At 38.7% G+C, this 27,700-nt stretch overlaps 1 protein-coding gene across 3 annotated transcripts in view; it reads left to right on the top strand.

Moving 5' to 3' along the window:
* Cfap69 (cilia and flagella associated protein 69) overlaps positions 1 to 16,179 on the top strand; it is a 77,128-nt gene extending 60,949 nt beyond the window's left edge. For all 3 annotated transcript variants that reach the window (XM_031379968.1, XM_031379969.1, XM_031379970.1), the window contains 9 exons: positions 387 to 505; positions 2,083 to 2,164; positions 5,994 to 6,186; positions 8,069 to 8,206; positions 8,950 to 9,026; positions 10,502 to 10,699; positions 12,876 to 12,962; positions 13,401 to 13,505; positions 14,045 to 16,179. In XM_031379968.1, coding sequence (XP_031235828.1) covers positions 387 to 505; positions 2,083 to 2,164; positions 5,994 to 6,186; positions 8,069 to 8,206; positions 8,950 to 9,026; positions 10,502 to 10,699; positions 12,876 to 12,962; positions 13,401 to 13,505; positions 14,045 to 14,212 — 1,167 coding nt within the window. In that variant the 3' untranslated portion in view covers positions 14,213 to 16,179. The remainder of the gene's footprint in view (positions 1 to 386; positions 506 to 2,082; positions 2,165 to 5,993; positions 6,187 to 8,068; positions 8,207 to 8,949; positions 9,027 to 10,501; positions 10,700 to 12,875; positions 12,963 to 13,400; positions 13,506 to 14,044) is intronic.
* Positions 16,180 to 27,700: the final 11,521 nt, after the last annotated feature.

Raw genomic sequence — 27,700 nt, 5'->3', positions numbered from 1 at the left:
TCTATTTTATATGCATGAGTCTTTTGCCTTTGTGTATACATTCACCACATGTGTGCTTGTTGGCCTTGGATGTCAGAAGAAGGTATTGGATTCCCTGAAACTGGATGATTGTGAGCTTGATTGATGTGAGTTCTGGAGAACCATATATGATAGAAAAGCAACAAGTACTCTAAGCTGCTAGGCCATCTCTCTAGCTCCAGATAAGTACAATTTTCAATTGTTTTAAATTCCTAGCTTGAAAACTAGCAAACCTAGTTTGAAAACAACCAAACAATGCTAGTATTGTTTTTCTGGTAGAAAAATATTTTTAAGAGATAGGATGACATAGAGAACAGAACAATTACATATTTGTTCCAAGAAATGATTTAAACAATTCTCTCTGACAGGAAATGTTTGGAACTGAAGGAGTTGACATAGTTCTTCATGTAATGAAAACAGACCCCAAGAATTTACAGAGAGGCTTAGGCTACAATGTCCTTCTTTTCAGTACATTAGACAGCATTTGGTGAGTATTACGATGACTAAGTGAACATCCTAGTGTAAGAAAATTAAGTTTACTCTACTGTTTTCTTCCCTCAGAAGTACACTAGAGAGATAAGCTGGTGCCTTCCCTGTTAGCTAGCCTGAATGTGAGTTTGAGTAACCAAGCCCATCTCCCAGTCAAGTAGAAAAGCCACTCATTTCAAAGATTAATTGTTTGTTGTGATTAATTCCATTCCACTTTGGTGCCATCTGGGAAAACAGAAGCATCCCTGATATATACGCATGATGATGCTTCTGCTTTGGCTCTTTTAGGCACTCAGTTCTGTTCCAGTGACAATCACCTAACTTTTCTATAATTTTGTGTTATTTTAGTAATTATGATTTTTAAACATACGTGGACATTTGGTATAATAATTATTTTCCTTGTATCTCTTTCTTCTTAGCTTATTCATAGCTTAGATGCATTAAATGTCAGAGTTCTCCAGAGAAGCAAAATTAATATGTGCTATATAGAGAGAAATATTTATTGTAGGAATTGGCTCTGTTTAAAGGTTAAAAAGTTGTAAGCTGAAAAAAAAAAAAAACAAAGCAAGCTAAACCTCTGTCTTGACTTCTTTTCTGATTTCAATGACACAATGACCTGACAAAAGTAACTTAGAGAAGACAGGGCTTATGTTCACTCCTAATTCCCAGGTCCAGTCCAGCACTGGAGAGGTCAAGCTGTCAGGAGTTACGAGCAGAAAGAGAGCAAATGCTTGTGCTCAGCTTGTTTTCTCCATTCATAGATAAGGATAGAGTGACATAGATAGCCCAGGGAGTGGTGCCACCCATAGTGGATGGATCTTATCACCACAGATAATGTAAACAGTATCATCACCCACAGACTTGCCCAACCCAAATGGTCTCTTGTTTTAAAAAGGAAGCCATTTTTAACCACAGGACAGAGGAAGCTGGCCCTAAGCAGGCTTTAAGGCTTGGAAGAAACAGATAACTGTTATTAATGACTATCATCATCATCATTACTATTGTCAATAGCTTTGTCAGCTTACTAAGGAAACTACTGAGAAAAGCAGTAAAGGTAGCCCTGGAAGCAGTCCTCATGCCTGACTCTATGCAGTCCACATGGACTTCAATAGTAGGCACTGTGGCAAATGTCAAGTGCAAGGATGAGTGTAATCGAGAGTCATCAGGTAATATAGCTGCACCAAGCCATGAAAGAGATGGTAAACATAAGTACAGCAATTAGAGATCTCCAAGAATCATCAGTGAGAAGTCCCTCTAACTCCACTTGCAAGCCACCTGCCACCAACTTCTAGTCTCCTCATGGGTGTGTGTATGTTTGTGTGTGTGTGTATGTGTGTGTGTGTGTGTGTGTGTGCACGCGCGCGCACGCACAAATAAAATCTTGAAAAAATTGCAGTTGAACCACATTTATAAAGCTTCTTCAGAGTTTCTATTTTTAAAGTAAAAACAAATTAACTACTTGGTTTAGAGTAATAAAGTAAAGCATTGCCTAACTGTGCTGTGATAGAAGAAGGGTCTACAAGTTAACTCTAACAACAGATGTTTGTTGAATGACTGGCTTTCTTTTAATTGAAGGTGCTGCATTTTGGGGTGTTATGCTTCTGAGGATTATTTTCTTGAAAAGGAAGGCATTTTTCTCCTTTTGGATATACTGGCAGTAAGTAATATTCACAGTACCTTAACACAAAACATAAATGCATCCATGCTAACCTTTTCTAAACCAAGTACCAAAAACCAGAGTTTTTTGAATAAATGTGCCTCAAACTATGTTCAGATATAGTGATAGGTTTGTGTTTGTTTGTTTGGGGTTTGAATTGTTTTGCTTTGTTTTGAGTTGTGATCTCTCTAAGTGGCCCAGGCTATCCTGGAACTCACTTTATAAATCAGTTGGCCTGGAACTTACAGAGATCCTCCTACCTCTAACTTCTGAGTGCTGAAATTAAAGGTGTGCGCCATGCCCAGCCAGATATATTGTTTTAAATAAAATCCCTCCTAGAGATTCCCAAAACACTAGCATATTAAGGATTCTGAACATTCTTCCAGTTAAGGAGTCATTTTTCATAGGTCATTGTTTCCAAACACCGGTAAGCTAATGTTTTTCTTTCTACTCTATCTACCTGTGAAAAAATAGTTTATGACAAGCCACACTGTGTACTCTATCAAATATCTTATCATCTAATCAAAAAATTTCAGCTTTTCCTCAACATTAAAGTTATGGGTAACATTAGAAAAAGATGACACTTTAAAGAAGTGTCTGCAGTCCAGGTTCTGTTTCAAAACAGCTCTGCTAAAAGGTTAAATATTGTGGAGTATTTACTGTATATTACAGTCTCTCTCTGTCTGTCTCTGTTTGTCTCTCTGTCTCTCTCTGTCTCTCTCTCTCTGTGTGTGTGTCTCTGTTTTTCTCTCTCTCTCTGACAGGGTTTCTCTGTGTAGCCCTAGCTGTCCTGGAACTTGCTTTGAAGAAGATCAGGCTGGCCTTGAACTCAGAGAGATCCACCTGCCTCTTCATCCTGAGAATGGGGATTAAAAGCATGCACCACCTCACCTGGCTTGGTTTCTTATAAAGGATATTTGTATTAGTCATGTTTTGCTAGAGCAGTGGTTCTCAACTTTCCTAATGCTACGACTCTTTAATACAGTTCCTCACGTTATGGTGACCACCAAACATAAAATTATTTTCCTTGCTACTTCATAACTAATTTTGATATTGTTTTAACCATAATGTAAATATCTGTGTTTTCTGGTGGACTTAGGCAACCCATGTGAAAGAGTCATTCATCACCCCTTGTCATGACCCACAAGTTGAGAACCACTGTTCTATAGAAACAACTTTTAGAATGATTATATCTATATTCATATATAGATATCTATATCCTTATATAGAGATAAATATGTAAATATAGATATAAAGAATTTGTTAGAATGGCCATGAGCTTCGATGTATCACTTGGTCTTTAGTATCCACCAGAATCCTGAAGATGTGGGCTTTAATGCTAGTGGAGGAATGGACTTGCTATAGCAGGAGCAAGCAGGTGAAGAGAGCAAGCTTCCTTCTTCCGTGTCATTTATATGGGCATCCAGCAAAAGCTATGGTCTTGTTGAAGTAGATATGGCCTTGTAGAGAAAGTGTGTTACTCTGGAGGTGGGCTTTGAGGTCAGATATGCTCAAGTCTGGCCAGTGTGAAACAGCTGCCTGTGAACCAAGATGTATAAATCTTGGCTCCTCCAGCACCTTATCTGCCTGCACACTGCCATGCACAATGGTGATAATGGACTGAACCTCTGAAACTGTAAGCCAGCCCCAATTAAATGTTGTCCTTATATGAGTCATTGCCTTATAACTCATGGTGTCTGTTTACAGCAACAAAACCCTAACTAAGACACCTTCCCAGAACTCATAAGTTACCAGTAGTTTATCATGTAAGGGTAGGACTCCACAGGTACATCTCTGGTCTATGATTGGTTGTTGACAAGGTCAGTTTTGTACAGGTTCAGTGCAGGCAAACATAGGTACTGTGAAGTCAAGCAGTTTGCAATGGCTGTATCATGTTCTGAAGATAGTATTGATAGTATTTTGAAGCCCTTCTTCCTGTGTTCTACCTTTTATAATCTCTCTCCTTTTTTTCCTTAATGTTCCTTGAGCCATAGGGGGAATGGTATAAGTATCTAGTTTAGAGACAAACATATAACTGTCACTTATTGTTAGCATTTTGAGTGGCTATGAATATTTGCATTTAGCACTGTTGATTACAAACAGAAGATTCTTGATTCAAGAGTGAATACCATTTACCTATGGATATAAAGACCAATGTTTAGGATTTAGTTTGACACTATGGTACTTTAGCTAAACCATAGTGATAAGTGACTTCTAAGGCCTATGATTTCCTCAGCCATGAATGGTTAACCAGGTTCACAGTATCATACAGGTACCTTCTGTGGAGAGTGCTTCAAATTCAACCTGAACGTGGTTGGTTAACCCATCAAAGTTGTATCACTGCTGCAGTGGTATTTAGATCTTGCCCGGAAGGTTAGCATTATAGTTTGTAGGGTTTGTAGCTGGGTAAGACTAGTGATGTTTTTCTCCCCAGCATCCTGCATAGCAGCTTCTGGTACTATAAAAGCTAGCCAGCAGTGTGGAAGGTTCAACTCAGTTCTAGCTTGATTTCTCTGCATCTTGCAACCAAGGTATATTGTTTCTTAAGCCATAGGACCTTATCATCTGGTTCTGGTGAGCAGCCAAAAAGAAGTTCAGGAGTCTGTATTGCTTTGAGGATCTCTGGGGCTTCACTAGCCAACAATTCCCGAGGAGCTCCACACTTGACCCTTGGAATTTTAATAAACAGTGGCTTTTAGAGTCAGTGTTATCCAGCCATTCAGATATCTTCATCCTAACCTTTTATAAAACATAGTTTTAATGTTTTTATAGATTTACTTTATGGGCATGTGTTTTGCTGGAAGTGTGTACAGTGTGCATGCCTAGTACCAACAAAGCTCTTAAGTGGCCATTGGGTCCCTTGGAACTGGAGCTTTGGATGGCTGTGAGTTACCACGTGGATACTGGGAATCAGATCTGGATCATATGCAAGAACAATTGTTCTTAACCACTGAGCGTTCTCGCCAGCCTCTTAACATGGTTTTGATTGGCTTACAAAGTCACAGGATTTCATATGCCTTTTTCATACATCCTTCGTTTGGGTTAGACATCCTCTCTGCCCCTTCATCACACCTTTTCAGTACCTCCATCCTGTCTATATTCTTTGTACCGCCTGTATCCCCTGCCTCTTTCACATTGCCTGTATTGTATAAGCCTTCCTTCCTTATATAAAGCACCCTATTCCCAACTGGAGCTTTTTGAGTTTACTGAATTGTGTAGGTCCTAGTTAAATGTATAAATCTAAAGCTTCAAAGTTAGGATTAGATGGAGGTTTTCTACATCTAAATTTTGTATTTTGGTTTTAAAATGTGTATGCTTGGTGATAAGAGAAATTTTCTTGAATTCTTAAAAGGTCCTGATATCAAAGTTGCTGGTAAACTCTAAATTTACACATCATTTTTTCATACTTGACCTTCACAGTTTTATCAGTCATTCTCTTAATAACAAAGAATGTAACTGATAATAATCTTTTCAAACCTTAACAAAGGATATAAATGGAAAAGATCCTGTACTCACAGGAACATTATGGCCATGCTCCATTTTAAATAAATATGTATAGTTTCTCATTTTTTGAAAACTTCTCCTTCCATTTCCACCAAATGAATACATATTTATTTTGAAGTATGTTTATCACTACTTAAGATAGTGATATCTTAAAGATATTCAATATCTTTATTGTTTTAGTATTGATTCATGCTCATGAATTCTTATGAATGACTTACTGGATATTACAGTCAGTCTGCTCAGAAAGCACTGGCTGATAATCCAAGGGTCTCTTTCATTTTCAGTATTCATTAATATTTTCATCATTTTCTATTTCCTTGCAAAGTTGAACCAAAAAAAATTCTGTAATCTGATTCTTGGAATAATAGTTGAATTTTGTGATAATCCCAAAACTTCTGCTCATGTCAATGCTTGGCGCGGGAAGAAAGACCTGACTGCTGCCAGTCTCTTAATTAAACTGTGGAGAAAAGAGGAAAAAGAGCTAGGAGTAAAACGTGACAAGAATGGCAGGATCGTTGGTAAGTGTGGTCATAAGTTTGGGTAGAAACAATTCAGAGGTTTATCTAAAGATTTAGCACATATAGGAATGTGAGGATGCTTACCCATTTTATGAAGTTCTTCCAACAAGATGCTAAAGACTTTTTATCACAAATTGTGAGTACTTGGGGTACAAGGGGATAGTTCAATCAGTAAAGTATTTACAGGACTGTAACTCTACTCCAGAACAAAAAAACAAAACAAAACACAACAAAACAAAACAAACTTGGTTCTTGTGGCTCGACAGTGAATCCTAGAGATGAGTCTCCTACCTAGAGCTAGGACTGTGCCTGGCCTGGCCTCCCCCACCCCACCCAAGCCCTGGGTAGAACCAAGTATCCAGAGCCAAGTACAACCCCTGACTCAAAAAACAAAACAAAACAAAACAAAACAAAATAAAAAAGCAAACAAACAAGCAAAAAAAAGTGGACAGCACCTGGGAAATGATATAGGTTGTCCTCTGGCCCACTGCTCACCTTCTCTAATAAAATAAGTTGTGAATAACTAGAAGAAAATGAAATAAATAAATTAGTAGTGGGTTCGGATTTAATAGACTTTTAAAATGTGGCATTAACCTATATTCTTTAGCTCGGAAATTAATGATACTTCCTAAATAAGTTTATTTGGGCTTCTTGCTTTTATAACTAGGTTCACTTATGATGCTTCACTTAGCAATAGAATTTGATAAATAGTATTTCACAACAAACCTTACAATACTTTGTACACTGGTGGCTCTATAATTTTCTTTTTACACACAAGAGGTTTCTTTTTAGTAGAAATGAGTCAAATATTCATCAGTCTTAGCTGCGATGTTCTAAAGAGGTTGATGGTATCAGAATGAATAATGGAATTGTAGAGCCTGTGATACTGTTACGTCTTCTATCACATTCAAATTGTGTTATTAGCAAAACTGTTAGTAATATCAATATTGAATAAAAATACTACCACTTTGGATTATTTCTGTCTCTAATCTCATTTTTGCTATCTGAGTTTTAAATTAAAACATCATGAGATAGCTTTTCTCTTTATGGCATAATTTATAGAAACCAATCAAAATTATCACATCCCATCTGACATTATCCCATCCCTAGAACTTTATTCGTGACAAGGTTTCTACATTAAATTTCACCTTTAGCCAAGGCAGAAAAGAATGCTCTGCAGTTAAGAACACTGGCCACTCATTCAGAGGACCTGAATTTGAATCTCAGCACTCAGGTCAGATAGATCACACTGCCTACACCTCCAACTTCTGGAAGCCAGTGCCCTCTGCTGGCCTCTGCTGGCTCCCCCAGACATGATGCATACACACAGAGAGACATAACACATAAATAAAATAAGCCTTTAAAAGAAGTAAAACTATAGCTGTGTTTTTCTTTTGAGATAGGGTCTCCTATGTCGTCCCTATTCTCCTGGAAAACTCTGTGTAGACCAAGCTGGCCTCAAACTCCCAGAGATTCTCTTATTTCTGCCTCTGTAGTACTGGGATTAAAGGCATGTGCCATTATGCCCTACATAGCTGTATTTAAAAAAAAAAAAAAAAAAAAAAGTCTTACATAAATAAGAAAAATGAAAGCCATAGTTTTGCCACAGAATGGGAAACATTTACTGCTAATGCTTTTAAAATAGTAGCCATGAGCTGGCTGGCAGTGTAGCAGGGAGCTCAGAGATAGAATGTTTGCTTACAAGTCCTGAGATGGGTTCCCAGAACTCTAAAAAAGGAAAAATAGCAAGGCACTATATTTATTTTTGTTTTAATTTTTAAACATATATTTGTGTTTTGATTCATTTATGCAAAGAATAAAGTCTCAAATATTCACTGCAGTCTTTATTTCTTCCTTCTGTTTCATAATACTCAATGATTAGATACAAAGAGACCTCTATTTACTAGTTTTCAAGAAGAACAAAAGATCATGCCCCTTCCTGCTAACTGCCCATCTATTGCAGTTATGGATGTTGCTGAAAATATCAGAGCAAAAATTTATGCTGTGTTGGATAAACTGGGTAAGAAAGCCCTGATATTCACAAGAGTTTGTATGTGACGAGTATTGCTGCACTTGTTTTTGCTATAGAGTTCTCTTGATACACATGAATAAAGTCCCTTTGTATGATAAATGATACACATGAATAAAGTCCCTTTGTAGGATAAATGCATGTTCCCTCATGACCTCAGGGCCCAGGTCATAACACCAAAGGTTACAGTTTTGGAATGTGGAGCCCCAGGAGAAGTTCTTTTTAGCTTTTCAGGAAATTTCAGTGTCTACAGGACAGCATGCAGTAAATTAAGATGTTTAGACTTAAATGTTAGTGTTCTGAATTATCTCAATTTTCATTTATTTATTTATTTACATCCAAAGTGCTGTCCCCGTTCATTCCTCACTGAGATCCTCCCTTCGTCCTCTGTCCCCTTCTCCTCTGAGAGGGTAGAGGACCTCTGGGTGTCCCATCATCTGGGCACATCAAGTTTCTGCCAAATTAGGCACATCCTTTCCCATGGAGGCCAAATTATCTCAATTTTTAAACTCCTTGCATTCTATTAAGGGAAAGGTTCTCATCTGCTCTTTAGTTCCTGATAGTAAAATCTCTTGACCACAGTCAGAAGCAAATGAGTTGTCTATTAATGACTCTGCAAGGAAAACCTGGCAGAAGGTTTTCTTGTAGGAGTCCATGTTTAAATTTGTTTTTATGGTTATTCTTGAAATGATTTTCTCCTGTTAAACTAATTCTCTTTGTACAAACTTTGACAGATTTTGAAAACTTACCAGGCTTATCTGCTGAAGATTTTGTCACCCTCTGTATAATACATAGATACCTTGATTTTAAAGTAAGTACCATTTTAATAAATCAAAATCTTATTTTAAAAATAAATTGGGAAATAAAAGATGTGCCTATAACCAGAACAATTGTTCACATACTCTAGCATTCTCTTTCTAGTTTCATATTGTCATTAAGTAGACATACCACTCCTTGGGTTTCTTTAACGAGAAAAGATTTTATGCGACCGTGATAGAGCCACAAGTCGTACAGCAGCAAGGCTGTACATATAAACTGACATTAGCACTGACTGCAAGCACAAAACCCGCGCACAAGAAAACCAAAGTCCCACCTTGGACCAGGGAGGTGGGCAGGAGAGGGTGAGACTGTTTTCTAGGGTCATTCCCCTGGTAGGTAATTCAAGCTCCAGTAGATGGCCCTACACCCATACACATACTGCCGGTACTAAGTGGACTCTGTGGGCGTGTGCTTGTTCTAAAAGAGGACATGTGAAGTTGAGAGGGAATTGTGGGGGAGGGGCAGAAGAAGACCTGGAGAAGAGGGACGGGAGTGGACTGGATAAATTCAGTATATGCATTATGAACTTCTCAGTCGGTCCAATTGCTAGCTTATAGGAGAAGCATGCTACAGAGTCATTCTGAAGCCTAATAGGGCTTTAGAAATAGAATCTTTGTAGCTTGGAAAGCAGTAGAGCTGGAGTGAAGTAGGCAGTGTTTATTGCAGTGTTATACTTAGCAGAGCAGTCTTTATCACTTCTTTATGTCAGCAGTCAAACTTCACCTTAAAGTGATTAAGGTGCCTAGTGCTCTGCTAAGTGAACTTAGTAAAGAATGTCGTTGAAGTCTCAGGAAGGTCCTCTGAAGTAAGCATTTTAGTTCTGTTAATATTTGGGTATTGTGAATGACTAAGTCTTTTTTTTCCAAATAAAAAATTCAAGTTGAATTCCTGTTTTAAATGACATAACTTTCTCTAGTTCTCAGTGTACTCTAAAACCTTCCTTTCAGAATGTGAGATGGAGATTTTGGCATTTGAAACTGTGGAGTTAAAAACTTGAGATTCAAGGTGGGGAAACTGAGGGGGGCATGACTGGAATGTAAATAAACAAACTAATAATTATAAAAAGCAAACAAAAAACCCTTGAGATTTTTAGTTATATGCCCTTGTCAGTAGGTAAAGACCAGGATTCCTTTCTAGGGGTCACATGTCCCAGACTCCCAGAATGGCCCTCTCTTTGTTCAGCATGACCTAGCCTTCGTTAGAGGGCTGTAGGCAGGAATAGCATAAGTATTTCAGAAAGCCAAACTTGAATAGCAGTGTCTACAGCTATGACAGGGAAAGAATTATTAACCAGAATCCTCCAATGTAGCAGGTGCCCACATCATTCTCAGAATGTCTAACTTACTCCCAAGAAGTTAGGAAGTGCTTCAGCATTGACAGGATGACAACCATATAAGGAGGAATGTGAGAAGGTTGCATGTACATCTGTTTAGTCTAACTTTCTCAACTTAAACATTGCCATTGCAGATTGGAGAAATATGGAATGAAGTATCTGAAGAAATAAAGCTGGAAAAGTTAAGGCTAGTCAAGGCAGATGAAAAATCTTTGCACTCTATTATAGCAGCAACAGAAAATATTGGAAAGATGGTTGCCTCCTTGCAAAGTGAGATGATCGAAAACCAAGCGCTCCAGGATGTGCAGAATGAACAACGAATGTATGCAAAAGTAAGCACAAGTTGTTAATTTCAATGTATAAACTAGACTAGATAAAGTTATCCATAAAGTACATTTGTCCTATTTGTAAATATATCAACATTGAATTGATTTTTTTCCTCTTATTTTTAATGCCTTTGTGCAATTTAAAAGACACTATGGAGCTTGAGGTTTAAGATTCAATTATTATTGTCAGTGTTGCTTTGGGCATTTTAATTTAATTTTTGTGGGTTTTTTCCTGTGTGTACATGTGGTATATGCATGTGTATACATTTATGTGTGTGGAGGTGCGTACATAAATGTGGAACCCAGAGGTGGATGTTGAGTATCTTTATTAATCACTCTCCACAGGGTTTTTCTCTAGGCTCAAACATCATGATTCAGCTCAATTAGCTGGCTAGAAAGTTTCAGAGATCCTCCTGTCTCTTTCTCCCCACCACTGGGGTAACCATGCCAGGCTTTTTTATGTAGGTTCTGAGAATGTGAACTCAGGTCTTCGTGCATGCACAACAAGCAATTTACTGGTTGTGTAATTTGATTTTGGTACTCTTATATTTTACAAGGTAAAGAGATACTTGATGCACTTCTGTTCTTTGAAGTGTTCAACGGAGTTCCATAAGTTGTAACCTGCTTAAATATGTGCTTAAACCTGCTTAAACTTTAAATGTGCCTGGCAGTTTATCTGTAAGAAGTACACTTAGTACACTTCATAGGGAGATACAGTTGTTCTTTGACATCGCATTCTGTCACAGACCTTTACTGTCTTACTAGCCGTAGATCCTTATCCAACCATAAGCTTCATCCTCACCTTTAGTGTTTTACTAGCCATAGATCCTTATCCATCCACAAGCTTTATCCTCATCTCAGTGCCAAAACAGTTAAGAGCACTGACTTTCTACATGCCTAGGAAAGCTGGCCTGACTATGGCCAAACAGAGAAAGTCGACCAGAAAAATAGCCTGTTCCCTAGAACTCTGCACAGTGAGAAACTATGGCATAATTTGTTTGTCCATGTTTTACTGGTTAAGAGGAATTTAAACAGTGATATCCATAGACAGAGACGTCACCACTTTGCCCTGGTTCTCTGTAACTACAGTTAAGCACTGTAGCTTCTTGAAGTGATCTCCAATGCTGTCTGTTGTCCAATCTTCACACATAGACTATTGAATGTTTAATGGCACAGCTTAGGATGTGTCCATTCACCTGTGAATGCCACCCCCAGCTAATTGACTTCAAATGTTTGCATGGGTAAATTTTTATGACATGGGTACTGCTTTAAGCCAATTGATCTGCTCAGACCCAGGAAGAAATCATGGAGCTTATGCCGCCTCATGGCCATTAGTTCTTTTGAACCACAGAACCTTAGGTGTCCCTAAGAATGTTATATTTATAATAGTATTATATGTTTATATTTATATGATACACACAAGCACACACATACATACATACACACACACATACACACATGCAATGGCATGTATCCTCTGATTCTGTTTGGTAGGAAGCCTGTTAAGAAATAAAGTTGTTGGTTAATTCTTACCCTTTTAGATGACAGTATCACACCGATTTAGTGGCCTCACAAAATTGCTACATTGCTGCGGTCATAGATTAAAAGTAGTTTTACCAATATAATTTTGCCTAAACTTGTGATCAGTGGCCAGAAGTGTCTCTCTGTTTTCACCTGTGATTTTGTCTTTAAACCTACAGTTAGTTTTCTACAGACTGTGATGTGTCCACGAACAGGAGCTATAGAAAGCTCCTGTGTTGGTGAGAATGATTGATATTAAACTGTTTTGAGTAGTTTGCCTTAAATTCTATGAAAAGTAGTTCAAATGTTAGCTACAAAATGAATAACTTTTTAAATTTTAAGATTTTTTTTTGGAAACAAGGTTTCTATGTACCACTTGTTATCTTGGAACTCACTTTGTAGAGCAAGCTAGCCTAGAAGTGAAATATTTCTGCCTACTTGGGTTTCCAGAGTACTCAGACAAAAGGCTTCTAGAAGCATGCCCAACGACATTTGATTTGTTTGTTTGTTTTTAATTATGTTATACATTCTAATTTCTTTTTCAGCCAGACTCAAATTATCCTTTAGCAAAAGGGAGGCACTTCCTTTAAAATGGGGACTTCTGTGCCCTTTGTTGTGTTTCATGGGAACTGAAACTCTTAATTTTTCATATTTCTTTCAGATACAAGCCACACATAAGCAGAGAGAGCAGGCTAACAAGTCATGGGAAAACTTCTTGGCTAGAACATCAAATGCTAAAACATTAAAGGTAAGATTTCCAAAGCCCTACCAATATACACAGCAACCAGACAATTCTAAGGACAGAGGTCTTTTGAAGAATGAGTGGATATTTATTTCCTCTTTTCTGCTAGAGTTCTGTAGGATATTACTTCTGTTAGAGCCTTGCCTGCCTCTTAGACTGTCAACTGAAAGCACATTTTACAAATGAAAAAAGGCGACTTTGCATTTCATTTTACTTAACACTAGGAAGGCAAGGTCATGTTCCTGAATAATTTGAAGATGAAGGCTAAGAGTAAGCCAGAGAGAACTATGCCTTTCCCTCCATTCTGAACCATCTTATTGAAGGATTTCATTTCTCTAATTGGCAGAGTGAGGAAGGGGAGAACAAATTTCCTACCTTCTCTGCAAAGACCATCCACCATGCTTTACTGGCACTTAATATTCTTTCTAATTTAAAAATTTTTAGAAAGCAAAGAGGCTTCAAGAAAAGGCTATAGAATCCTCTAAATACACTGAACGACCAAAAAATGCAGCATTCCACCAAACAGTTATTAAAGGTCTTAACACAACGGTAAGGTCATTTTTCTACATCTCTTTCTTAATAGATAAAAAGTGTGGGAGGCCAAAATGTTATCTCTATGGGAACTTTTGCCTCATATATTTTACTTTGTGTTGTTCAAATTTCCCATCGCTAAGGCATATATATCTCCAAGATATGTTTTCCCCTCCCTTATCCCCACCTCCAGTGCTAGGTTAGAATAGACTCAGCCCCACAGGTTTCCTAAGTTGCCACCAGCTCTGGTCACTGCATTGGTTGCATCTCCCTTGTAGGATGAGTGTAGCTCTCCTTTGCCTGGAAGTAAACCAGGGCCACATACCAGTGTTCTCAGTGATCTCCATCAGACACAGTTTGCCCTAGCCACAAAACTAATGGACAATAGAAGAGTGTAAGCTCACATTGCTGGTGCAAGAGTCCTTACCTTTCTCTTGTGTCACACTGTCTCTTTTGTTTGGTGTCTTTTACAAAGCAAGCCATAGGATATATGGAGTTTTCTGTTATAAAAAGGTTTTATACAAAGACCTGTAGATATTTGTCTTTTCCTTTTCCAGGTACCTTCGGGTCGGGTGGTGACAGTGGAAAGCACTCCTACCCGGCTACTGGGAGGACCTCTGGCTGACACAGACATCGCTCTGAAAAAACTGCCTATTCGAGGAGGGGCCTTGCAGTGGGTGAAAGTAAAGCCACTGGATAATCCTAAAAAGAGCATCCCTATCTGACTGTGTTCCACAGCTCCTGAAAATAAATTCTACGTGCAACATTTTAGCTAAATGTATATTTATATACAAATGTAAGGCAAAAATTTAGAATAAATATTTTAGTAAAATATTATAAAAATTAAAATTAGGATAACATACTTCATTTTTATTGAAAACACCACTGTCTTCAAGAAGATTATTGATCCCTTATCTGAAATTGTAAATTTGTTTAACAATTAGGACTTTAGGCTGTACATCAGTTACTCCATATAGTCTACCCTAAGGGACACTTCTGTGGGCTTTGCATCTCCCAGTATGAGTAATTTAGACTGTGGGAACTGTGGGGTCAAAGGCTGAAGCTGAGTTAGGAGCGATCTCCTTCTAGCAACCCTACCTTACACTTATCCATCGAAAAAGTATAGATGCATTTTTCTCAATAATTGTGTGGTTCCCTCTATGTGTTGGAACCCTTGGCCACATCCCCACTCCAGAGCACCTTACCTCAGAGTGAGCCATATCTGAGTACTCTTGGAGCCATAAACTGCCCAACGTCATCTAAAATACCTAAATAGAGCCAGGGATCAAAGGTGCTATCATCAGAAAGATATATGAATACCAAAAGCAATAAATATGTTGGTGAATACGCGCGCGCGCGCGCGCACACACACACACACACACACACACACACTATTATTAAGGGCAAATGCCAGTCATGAGCTAAAAGTAAAAATACAGATATACATAGTTTTACTCTAAATATATAAAATTTTCAAAGTGCAGCTGGAAAGATGGCTTAGTGTTTAAAAACACTGGCTGCTCTTCCAGGGTTAATTTCCAACACCAACATGATAGTTCACAACCATCTATAACTCTAGTCCCAGAGGATGTGATCTCTCTTTTGGTCCTCTCAGATACCAGACACTCACCTGGTGCACAGACGTATGTTCAAGCAAAACTCCCATAGACATAAAACAGATAAATAAAATTTTAAATTAAGTAAATAAAAGTTTGGAGCTAATTCTAATGCTATTTCTCCATTGGCAAAGGGACAAGTATTGTGTGTGGGAGCAGATAGAAGAGTGCAGCATGTTCACACAACCAGCACCAAATAATGTCACATTAAAGTCTCATAACACCCTCGTAATCCTTTGCTGTGCCCATAGCTAAGAGCAATGAATCTTTACAGCACTTATGGACTATGACCTTTGTCAGACTCTTAGTTCCCCAAAGGCAAGGGAGAGAACATGGCTAATTTACGATTATGACCAGCACCTCAATAATGAAGTTAGCAATGAAGGACTCGTCTTAGGCAGCCTTTTCCCTGACATCTTCAAATGCAGCAATGCACTGACCTCAAAGGGAAGAATCAGCCCACAAGCAATGCTAAGCAAGGGCAGCATGTTAAAGTGGTTCAAATAAATGTACTTCAAAGTAATTATGGCCTTTTCTCAAGTTATAAGGCATAAAAACTGTGGTAGGAATACAAACATTGTAGAAAATTGGTATGATTCAGCTGAGTATCAGTTTTACACATAGGCCCAGTGTCCTATCTCCAGATTGATTTAGACTGATCCCCATCAGTGTCATCTGATGTCTACAGATTATTCTGCTATCCAGTAGGAAGAGAGAAGTCAAAATAAGACAAGTTATTTTCTAGAGGATATTTACTACATGACGAAGGATAGGCTGCTTAATGCAGAAACTGTACACATGGTAGACAGATCTCTAACACATTTCTCTGTACAGCTCCAGGCATCACACACAGAGCCAGGGAGTCCACAACTGAGAGCATCACAAACTGTCATGCTTTTCTTTCTCTCTATTTCCTATAACTGCTCCTCTTGAGTCCGAGTGGCTATGGTGTCTAGGATGCCCTGCCTGAGCAATGGACAGTCTATTCTTCTGTGAGTCAGCAGAGACAAATTTTTAAAGCTTTAAAACAACTATGTACTAATCAAATAAATAAAACTTGTATTTTGAAATCAGAATTAGCTGTTTTTATTACTCCATATCCTTAAGATTTCTAGAAATTCACCAATTATACATTAAGCTAAATGAACTCAACACAAACTCAAGTCCATGAACCGGATTTTGAGTCTGCTGTGGTACAGTTACGGAAATGCTGGCAAGTATTGACAGTGTATGCAGAAAGCATTAGGTTGCAACTTTCTCCTTTTTTAATTCATTTATTCAGTTTACATCCCCAGCACAGCCCCCTTCCTCTTCTTCCCCAGTCCCACCTTCCCTCCCCATTGCCCCTTCCCTTCTCCTCAGAGGAGGGGAACCCCTCCTGACTTTCTCCTGGATGATTCCAACCTGAGTCTGCTCCAGTGCAGACTCCCCACTGAGACCAGCTGACCCCTCTTCCTTGTGCTGTGCATAATAAATGACTTACCATCCATTATAGGGAACACATCCCACACAATCCTAGCTTGCCTGTCTGTGTATCTGTCCTTCCCTCATTCCCACTTCTCCTCAGGTTCTCAAGACCAAGCAATGTAGGGCATAACAATTTACTGAGAGAAATTTTAACATATCTAAATCATTAAAAATGTTTACAATGAACTATCCTAAAACAATTATCCTAGAACATTTTAGAAAATGCCCTTAATTTTAAATAATATATATAACATATATAATGAATTATATTTATAATTATATAATAAATAATTGTGTGTGTGTGTGTGTGTGTGTGTGTGTGTGTGTGTAAACAGGGGCAAGAGGATAATTTGTAGGAGTCCCTTCTTCAACCACACGGGTCCTAGCGCTAGAACTCTGGTTGCCAGGCTTGGTGGCAAGCAATTTTAACCACTGAATTCTCCTGCCCATATGCTCTTAACAGTGTAGCAGAATATAATTTAGGAGAATGAAGAGCCCATTTGTAATCAGTTTAGGTTGGAAGACAAACCACTAATTTTATTAATTAAAGCTGAAATGTTTATCATTGACAAAATACAATTTTTACAGTTATTGTGAGTGATTAATGACAACTGTTCAGACAAATTTTAGGCCAAAATCACATAGTCTTGCTTTATGGCACTGAACTATTGAACTGTAATTATTTGTGACAAATTATGAAAATCATTCAACTGTTTCCTAAGGCAAACCATGCTACCTCTTGAGCCTTTGAAAAAGAATGTTAGTCATGCCACTAGTGCCAGCTGATTTCCAGAGCTTAGGAGGCTCCTCCCTGAAGGGGCATATATTTTCAACCTAAAACTCTACTGGGCCTACAGTCTCATTCAGTTTGCCACTTGGCTAATATATTATTATGCAAAATGTAGTGTTACCCAAAATAACACTTGCCAAGTAATATTTGAAAAAGTAAGAGGTTCATTTAACACTGAATGTTCTTAGCCTGCAGTTCATGTACTGCCCTTAAATGTATGTATATAAAACCTTTACTAAAGCCCTACTGTCACTTCATGAGAATTTCAGAGTGGTCCAAACTCAGAGAATATACACCTTCATAATTCAAGGTTTATTCTTAGGTCAAGTGAAGCCATCAGACACATTTACTCAGTATTACTTTTTGTTAGGTTTGGGGGTGGGGGAGAAGCAGTGAGACAGGCTTTCTTTGTGTGCAGTTGGCTGTTCTGGAACTATCTCTATAAACCAGGCTGGCCTGAAACTCACAGAGATCACCTGCCTCTGCCTCTCAAGTGCTGGAATGAAAGGCATGTGCCACCACCTCCCCAGTTATTTTTGCTGTTTATTTGTTTGCTTGTATTTAATTGTGTACAGAGAAGAATGCCTCATCATCATCAAAATACTTGAAAACATTATATTATAATATCCATACAGAAATCTATTGGGCAGATTTCTTTCTTTCTTTCTTTCTTTCTCTCTTTCTTTCTTTCTTTTTCCAAGACAGAGTTTCTCTGTGTAGCCCTGGCTGTCCTGGAACTCACTCTGTAGACCAGGCTGGCCTCGAACTCAGAAATCTGCCTGCCTCTGCCTCCCAAGTGCTGGGATTAAAGGCATGCATCACCACGCCCAGCTTATTGGGCAGATTTCTATTGGTTCTTTGTCCTGGAAAACTGTGGGGATTCTCAAAACAAACAAACAAACAAAAAAACCTGGCTTGGTTTTTCTTGTGAAAACCAGAACTTTCAGACTGCTCTTCACCATGAAGATTAGAAATGTCACCAATTTCAGGTCTCCATCAGGTGTAAGCTGGGGTGGGAAGAGGCTGAGGGTGGGTGTCTCCCTCCACCACTCTCCATCTTATTTTGTGAGACAAGGTGTCTTACTTACCTCAACCTCACAAGTTCTGTTAGACTGGCTGACCTGGAAGCCCCAGAGATGCTCCTGTCCTCCCTTTTCCCAGGACAGGACTTACAGACACATGCTCCTCTGCCTCAGTATCTGGTCTTAGGCTCTCGTGCTTGTGTCGCAAGCACTTTGCAAACTTGAGCCACCTCCCAAGGCCAGAAGTCCTGCTTGACTGCATACAACCAAAATCACTAATATGAACCATAATTGTGTTAGTAGTTTCCTATACTCACTTCCCACCATTCCAATTCCTCATGTGTCATTCTTTTGTTTTGGTACAGTTCTTTAAAGCTTCATACTGCTTGTGGAATGTGGTGTGAGTTGTAACTAATATAAAAATGACTAAGTCTAAAATGGGACTGACAGACTATGTAGGCAAAAAATAGATCATACTGTACTTTGCTAAATTGTAGATTCTTTGTTTTTGTGTGTTGGTCATTTTTAATGTTGAGACAATAAAAATTATAACATAGGGGTTGGAGAGATGGCTCAGAGGTTAAGAGCACTGGCTGCTCTCCAAGAGAACCTAGGTTCAATCCTTGACACCCACATGGTGACTCAAAACCATCTGCAATCCCTGTGCTAGGGTGTCCAAACTGTCCTTTTAGCCACATTCCATGGTAAACACACACACACACACACACATACACACACATACATGAATGTACACACAACCATACACACATACACAAACACACACACATACACAAGGAAACAGACACAGACACACACACACACACAGAGAGAGAGAGAGAGAGAGAGAGAGAGAGAGAGAGACACTTCCATATACAACCATTACATCAAGATAAATATTACTTTTAGATAATGGCATTACTTGGGGGCACAGTTTTAAATATTAGGGTACCAGATACTTAATAAAATTAATTACTTCACTCCACTGACTAGTACAAAATATTTGAAGCACTATTTTAAAACAAAAAGATAATTGGCAAAATGCATTCTAAATAACAAACTATTAACAAATTAAATATTTGCAAACAATTCAGTCACTACCAATAAGGTAATTATATATCTAAGAAAGAAAATCACCAGATTAAGAAGCTGGAAATCATTTTATTTACAGCAGGAAATATTTGACTTGGCAAATACTAACAGGATTATGCTCACAGTTACCATCTTGCTTGAGGTATTTTTTGTGGTTTTCTTCTTAAATGTTTTATTTTCAATTTCTGTAGTATTGGGAAAATTCAATATCAGATTCCATTCTTCTATACAACCTATTGAAAATGCTTTGTTTAAAAAGCTGCCACAAGCTTGATATTTAAGTGTTACAATATGAAGAGATACAAAGGTGTATGGTTTTCTTAGGAACTACTCATAGGGTAGCAATAAGATGATTTTAATGATTTAGCAATGTATATTCTAAGATTACCTATAATCACTCATGAGTTCTATATAATGTAAAAACAGAAAAGTATATTTTAAAACATCAAACAATAATTTGCTATCTTATTTGACACCTGAAATAATTTAACTAAATGGTGAATTTTTAATAAAAACAACATCACTATTTGCGCAGGTACACCTTCAGATCACGTCCTGCCATTTTCTGTGGAAAATTATACTTGGAAGATAGCACCTGTCTTCTGCCCATCCCATGAGACCTTGAAAGCAAGCAGTCTATATACATGTCCCAGAAGTCCTGGGCTATGTTTAAGAAGATGCTGTAATGCCCGGGTCGCTGAGATTTTTGCAAGAACAACATGAAATTCCAGAAGGCATCCACATTGTGCTCTATCTTGATTTCCTTGAGGTCTATCAGCGTCAGAGAGCAAGTGTTCCAGCACTGGAGGTCTACATCCGCTGTGATGCCAGGGCTGATGCTGGCCAGCACTCCCTTTTGAAATTCCAAGTCAGCATCAGTGAGACTGAACAGCAGGACACAGCCCAGGGGAAGGTAGAACCACCTTCTTACAGCACAGCCCATCCTACACAGAGAAAAGGGGAATATTTTAAAAGCTTAAAAGAAATTTTTTAAACTTAAAAGTTGAAACTCTGAAAATGGAAGACATGTTTTATGGTAAAGTCGAATATGTATTCGTTGGTTTGCCTTTGAGCTGTTGGCTCTCAGACCATCCTTTGAAAGGATATTATGTTTCCAATTTGTCAACCAGCTGTCCCTGGGAGTCACTGGAATCTACTGTATGTAACGATGTGACCTTCATTTCATCACAGGCTTTTACAGCTCCAAGAACCTCCCCCCCCACCCCCAGACATGTATACCCTCTTCCTTTCTGAACAGATTAGAACACTTTTCAGTGATGTGACTCCTGTCTCTCTGTCCAAAGGGATTAAAGTGTAGCTCATTCTACATGGAGCTATTATAGGTTCTGTTGATTTTTAATTTAATTATTAGAAAGCTATTTACCTAATGGCACTGGCTGTCTTGGGTATTTACTTTTTTTTTTTTCACTGAAAAAAAAAATTTGGTGAGCACTCATGTTTGGTGGATCCTGGCTATTGTTAGGTTGTTTGGGATTAGTTTAGCAATGAAGATATATCCATAAAAATGTAAGAAAACAGGGAGGTATAAACTAGTATGAGATGATTCAGGCTCAATTATGGTTAGCACATACTATCGTGTTCTAATGCCTTCTCTGCAAAGTTTCTCTACCAGTTGGTTCCTCGGCAAATCGACCTAGAACATGGCTAAAAACCAAGGACTACATAGCCAATAAATTGCTACATAGCTGTTCATCCAGACTGATGTCCTAAAATGCTCATGTACATACCAACCCCCTTGCTATCCAGCTCAGACAAGATGGAATGAAGAAGCCAGTACCCAGAAACCAAAATTCATCTCCTGTTTACTACTGCCTTTCTCCTCATAAAAAATAATTTCTTTTTAAGGAAGAACGAAATTTAATATTCACGTCGTTTTATATAGTCGGGATTTGTGCAGATTGCACGCAGAGTAAGCTAACAGCGGCAGGAGACAGGAGTCCTAAAAGGGTGTGAAGGGTTGGCGCCAAGACTTTCTTTCCCCTCAATTGGTTAGTTTCAGGACCAACGCCCTTTCCATCCACTGTTGCTGAGAAGCAGAAGAGTAACCCCTCCCGGGAACCGGGAAACCAGGTACCTTCGGTGGATGTACCTGGCACGCGTCTCCTAGTACATACCCAAATACGCCTCTGGCTGGAGGACGGGAGGTGTCCGTGTAGGCGGAGGTGTCCGTGTAGGCTCGGGGCGTCCCACCTCAGGAAGCAGGAGGAGAGTGAAGAAGGTGCTGCGAGACCCAGGGGCGTAGTAAGGGTTGGAAGCAGGGACCCTGTGTGCTATGCTGGCGATTCTGTTCCAGGCGCCGCTCTGGAGACAGCTGGGCAGGACCTCGCTCCTTTTCTAGGGACAGAGCAAGCCCGCAGAGTGGGTGGCCACGCCCCCTCGGGGGTCCCCCGGACCCGCCATTCCTCCTGCCCCTACCTACCCAGGCTTGACTTCATCATGATCTCGTCTGTCTTTCTTCCTGGCTCCCTCTTTCAATTCTCTGAGATCCTCTGTTTTGGCAGTAGGCAGTCATCAGCCCCAAGCTATCTTCCCCCTCAGTGACGAGCGCCTATGTCCACAGGAAAATTCTCTTAAGGCTGGATACCTATTTAACGTCCATTTAAATTATTAACACTAACCATTAACAAGCTCAAGTCTGACCTCACCTCTACCTCCAATACACAATTTATCTCTGGGAGCCGTTTTCTGTAGCCTTCAGCAGAAGGAAGATTTCAGAAAGTGTCTTCTGTTATGACTGTGATATTATTGTCTATGGTTCCAGCCTTGGTGCATCATTACAATAATCATGGGACTTAGATCTATTTCCTGTGCTCGAATGTCAGGGCAATGATCAGATGGACTGGATGAGAAGTTAGTCTAAAGCCCCGATTTAGCCCTTCCTCGCTTTAGGACTGTCTTTTTTCCTTACAGCTTCTTGAGCTAGGATGGAATTCCAACCTCCCCCAATTCTTTGTGGCTTCCCCTAAACTAAAATGGACTTCTCCAGCATGTAAATGCTACGAATAGTTCCTTCCTGCTCTTCATCATACGGGTGGAGCTGTATGGTTACCTACAATAGCTTGTATCTTTTTTTTGTTGTTTTTTTGTTTTGTTTTTTGTTTTTTTTTTTTTTTTTTTTTTTTTTTTTTTTTTTTTTTTTTTTTTTTGAGACAAGGTTTCTCTGTATAGCCCTGGCTGTCCTGGAACTCACTCTGTAGACCAGGCTGGCCTCGAACTCAGAAATCCACCTGCCTCTGCCTCCCAAGTGCTGGGATTAAAGGCGTGCGCCACCACTGCCCGGCAATAGCTCTTATCTTAACCTTAAATACTTCCCTGTCCCACCTGCCTCCAGGACCGAGCGCCCACATAAACAGAGCGAGAAAAAGGGAAGATTTGTTACTCAGATCTTACAGAACACATGCAAATCCATCGCACACCAGTGTACTTCTCCAGTGTTTCAGCTGTCCCAGTCCACAAATACTCACGGACTCTCGTACACACATTAAAAGTTACCTACTGTAATACCTCATCTTACATTGAACTTTGTAGTCTTCTATAGAGTTCTATTCACTAAAGCATGTCCAATTTCACTTGACTACACACACACACACACACACACACACACACACACACACACTGCCTTAAGAAGCATTTTTTTGTACTTTTCAATTACTGTTAGCCACTCAAAAGTTTCATCTAAACTAAATTTCTGTTACATCACCATGTAAATCATATGTCTTTGTAAAAAAAAATTCTATAAAATAATGTACTGTATCTATACTGTACCTACACAAATACTGCAAACTTTCTTTTGAAAAACTGTAAAATGTACAGAGGTAGGCAACAGTTGATACATTTCTTTCCAGTCTTTTTCTCAGATGTTTAACCCCCCGTTTATCACTATAAAATATTTTAAATATAAAGTATTCCAAAATATATATGAAAACAGTGGCCTCCTCAGTAAATAAGACTGGGACTATTAGTTATCATAGAGAACAGAAAAAAGTTTAGATTATCTCCTCACAATATCACAAAACTCAATCCCAGGGATATTAAAAAATTTGAATGTACAAAGGTAAAACATCACAACTTTGAAACTTAATATCTTTACAATTTGAAGTTGGGAAAGATTTTTTTTAAACACAATAATAAAAAGAAAAGAAAAATTATTGAATAATTTAGTAATTGGTAGACTACTCAAAGTTATAATAAATATAAAAATTAGGGCTTGCCATGTAATTCAGAATGCTTGTGTGCCTGAAACCCTGGGTTCAATTCTCAGTATGAAAAAAGGAAAGTAAAACTTAAAAAATAATAATAAAGAGTAAGATGTTTTCAGCACTATAACTGGTTAGAAAAGGATTGTGATTAGGAGCCAAAGCTTAAGAACATTCTGTGGAATCAAAAAAAGATTAATGTCCCAATATAAATCTAAGGTTTTGAAGAGCCATCTCAGATAAGGACACATAATAATTAATACATATGTATATTCATATTGTCATGGAAAGCAAGTAAGCACAAATAAAAAGCACAATGAGATATGAATTCATACATATCAAATAAAATCTGTAATAAGTCTTAGAATATCAAGTGCCCAGCAAGCACATTATAGTTTTTCAAAGAACCAGAACCAAGAGAGTAATTATGTTTATACATAAATGCTATTTCATAGAAAGGTGTCCTCTCTCCTCTCTCTCTCTCTCTCTCTCCCTTTCTCTCTCTCTCTCTCTCTGTCTCTGTCTCTGTGTATGTGTGTGTGTGTGTGTGTGTGTGTGTGTGTGTGTGTGCTCCACAAAAAATATCCAGTGCCTCTGACTCTTTCTACAATCTCTCCTCCAACCTCTCCCATGATGATTCCAAGCTTTGTGGGTAGCTATCCCATTTAGAGCTGAGCGCAGTATATTTTCTAATTCTCCATAGATGGAGTAGTTGTGTGTCTGTGTTAATCACCCTCTATTGCAAAAAGAAGCTTCTCTGATGAGGGTTAAGAAATGTACTGATCTGGGAGACTAAAAATGAAAACGCAAAGACCAGTTTATCACTACGTCCATTTAGCAAATGAATAGTATTAGGTTCTCCCTAAGGGCCTCTGACTTAGCCAGCCCTGTGCTTTGGGCACAGTTAACAGTATCTGCCTTCTGGAGTGGGTTTTAAAGCCAATCTGAAAGTGGTTGATTACTCCCATAACATTCATGCTTCCATTGCATCAGTGAATAAATATATCTTTCCAAGCCAGTCCTTCTTAGAACTCACAGATGGGTAAGACTGTTGGTTATTTTTCTTCCAAGTATCAAGCTTGTGTAGTACCTTCAAGCACTATGAAAGCTTGCCAGTAAGGGCGAAGTTTCAGGTTGGTACCAGCATGATTTCACCATGTCCTACGACTCGGGCATATAATATCTTCAGCAACAGGATCTCACTATCAAGGTCTAGAGGTTAACTAAGAGAAATCGTTTGTAATGCTTGGAGGATCGATGGCACCTCACTGGCCATCTCTTTCTGACTTAAAAGAGGCAACCTATATGTGGTAATAGGTTATATCTGATAGTTTATAGTGTCTGAGAGAGGCACTGTCCCTTTCTTACACAACAACTCCATTTAAGCATGCACACATGCACACACCTACACATGTATATGCCAAGATGCTTTAGGAAGCTTCCACGGTAGTAGGTTTCCAGATGGTGTTTTCAAAGGTCTTTAGATGCACATAACTTTCAATAAGTCTTGACATTCTCATAAATAGATCTTGAAAGAATTCTTGTAAATGGGGCCAACAGAATGTTCATAGCAGCACTGTATATAACAGCAAAGACATGAAAACAAGAAAAAAAAATGACCATTAATATTAAAATTAATGTAGAATGTTTTTAAAATATGAAGTATTCATCAGTGAGATTAATATGCAGCAGTTGTGCACACACATATACACAACATGTTAGATTTTTCTTTGTACTCAGTAGTTCAAAAATATAAAATCGGTGGTGGCGCATGTCTTTAATCCCAGCACTTGGGAGGCAGAGGCAGACGGATTTCTGAGTTTGAGGCCAGCCTGGTCTACAAAGTGAGCTCCAGAACAACCAGGGCTACACAGAGAAACCCTGTCTCGGAGAAAACAAAAACAAAAACAAAACAAAACAAAAATGTAAAATCATAGAAGACATCAATTTTACAAAGTTCAAGAAAAAGCAAGATTAAACTAATTTTCTGTAAATACATTTAAGCAGTAAAACAATTTAATGGTGATGCATTTCAGGGATGTGGTTGAGACTGGGTATTTGAGAAAAATGGATCTGTAAAAGACACAGGGCACTCACCTGGATGAGGGTTCAGAGATGCAATAACCTGTGGCTAGAGGATGAGAGCCCTTCTGGAGGACCTGATTTCAAATTCCAGCAACTACATCGTAGACCAGATCTATCTGTAACTCCAGTTCCAGGGTATCCAATGCCTTTAACTGACTCCAAGGGCACCAGACATGCATGTGGCAAAATACCCAAATGTATAAAATAAAGAAATCTAAAATGTTTCTATAAATGTACTTAAGAAACAGTTCACTATTGTGTTCTCTTGGGAAACTAGTGGCACTAGATCCTCCCTAGTATCTTTAAGCTTATGGCTACTGTATTTTAATTACATTCTTTCTCAAAAAAAATGTGCAAGACAATAACAGGAATGACATATTTTCAAGACAGGAAGAGAATATTTGGTGTCCTGCTACACATGCTGGAGACAGGGAGAAAAGAACCTCTTTCGGCATACATGCTCTGAGGTGATGCCGACAAACATGAAGGAGGGTAAAAAGGATGGTTGAGGAGAAAGATAAACTGGCATGCTGTATGGGAGCTGGTCCTTAGTATTCTACCATTTCTGAAAATCACCTAGAAATACAATTAAATTTGAGTTGATTTTGTTATGATGGAATCTTAATTGCTGCCAGAATATGTACATTGGCAACAGAAAGTCTAGATGAGGAGGGGGTACTATGTTCAAACATAGGGCCCATAAACTGCCACCTAGATCAATGAAGGATGAAGATTAGGACCAATCAGTTTAGACAACCTCCAGGGTAGGACAAGGGGATGTAATTGATGCATTAATTTGCTTTGAACATTTTAGAAATGTCTAGCAATGGAGAACTGATACAATTGATCTGGCAAGAAGGGAGTAAAGTGGCAGAAAGCACACACTACATCCTGAAGTGGCTCTGAAGGCCAGGTGAGGTGATGTGCATCTGTAAGCCCACGCCTAGGGAAGCCGATGCAAAAGAATCAGTACTTGTAGGCCATCATACGCTACATTGTGAGATCCTCTCTCTCAAAAAGGGAGAGGGAATAATAATTGCCTGGGCAAGTTTAGACTTCAGAGTTGACTACCTCTACAGCTAAATGTGCTACCTAAGATATCCATCTCATTGATCATTTTATCAAAAATTAACCCTCTAGGATCTGGAGAGAAGGCTCAGCAATTAAGAACATCTGCTGCTCTTCTTAAGGCCTGGAGCTCTGCTTCCAGCTCGGGTGTTAGGTAGTTCACAGTGGCATGTGATTTCAACTCTGGGGAATCCAGTGCTGCCTTCTGGCCTTCGTGGGTATACATTCATGCACACGCACAAATATAAATATAAATAAATAAATAAACTTTTTTAAAGTGCTCAAAAAAATTTATCAGCAAGTGCTCTCCAAGCCATTTGCCATTTTTATTAAAATGATTTTTACCAGAAGTAAAGTATCCCTCACAGTCCTATTATAATCATTCTGTTCCCAATTCATTTCCAGTGTCTCTGCACTTCATCTCCACGTTAGATCAAGGATATCTCTGCCTTCCTCTTTGTCACCTTAGGGCCTCACTCAAAGGTCCCTTTCTTGTAGCTCAGCTTTAAGGCTATAATTAAGTGTCTATTTTCATTAGATCATTTGGCATTTGTTTGTACAGTACTATATGTCATTTCCCCTTGAGACCACTTATAAAAAAATACACTCATTACAGACTTTCTAGTGATTGTCATAAGGTACAAAGAACACTCAAGTATTTTTAGCTGATTTCTATTCCTGTGCTAGAAATTTACAGCTTCTCGGGAACTTCTGAGCTTCTCAGCAGCCACAGGTCGCAAGTACTTCAGAACCCTAGTGCTGCCTATAAAGATTTCCTGATTTCATCAAGACAATAGCCGACTCACTTGGCCCTCCGCTTCCTCTCTTCCAATCACTCAGTGGCAGCTTTGTCACGCTT

Source organism: Mastomys coucha, unplaced genomic scaffold (genome assembly GCF_008632895.1).
Source record: "Mastomys coucha isolate ucsf_1 unplaced genomic scaffold, UCSF_Mcou_1 pScaffold19, whole genome shotgun sequence".
Classification (NCBI taxonomy): domain Eukaryota; kingdom Metazoa; phylum Chordata; class Mammalia; order Rodentia; family Muridae; genus Mastomys; species Mastomys coucha.
This window is presented reverse-complemented; position numbering and strand designations above follow the sequence as displayed.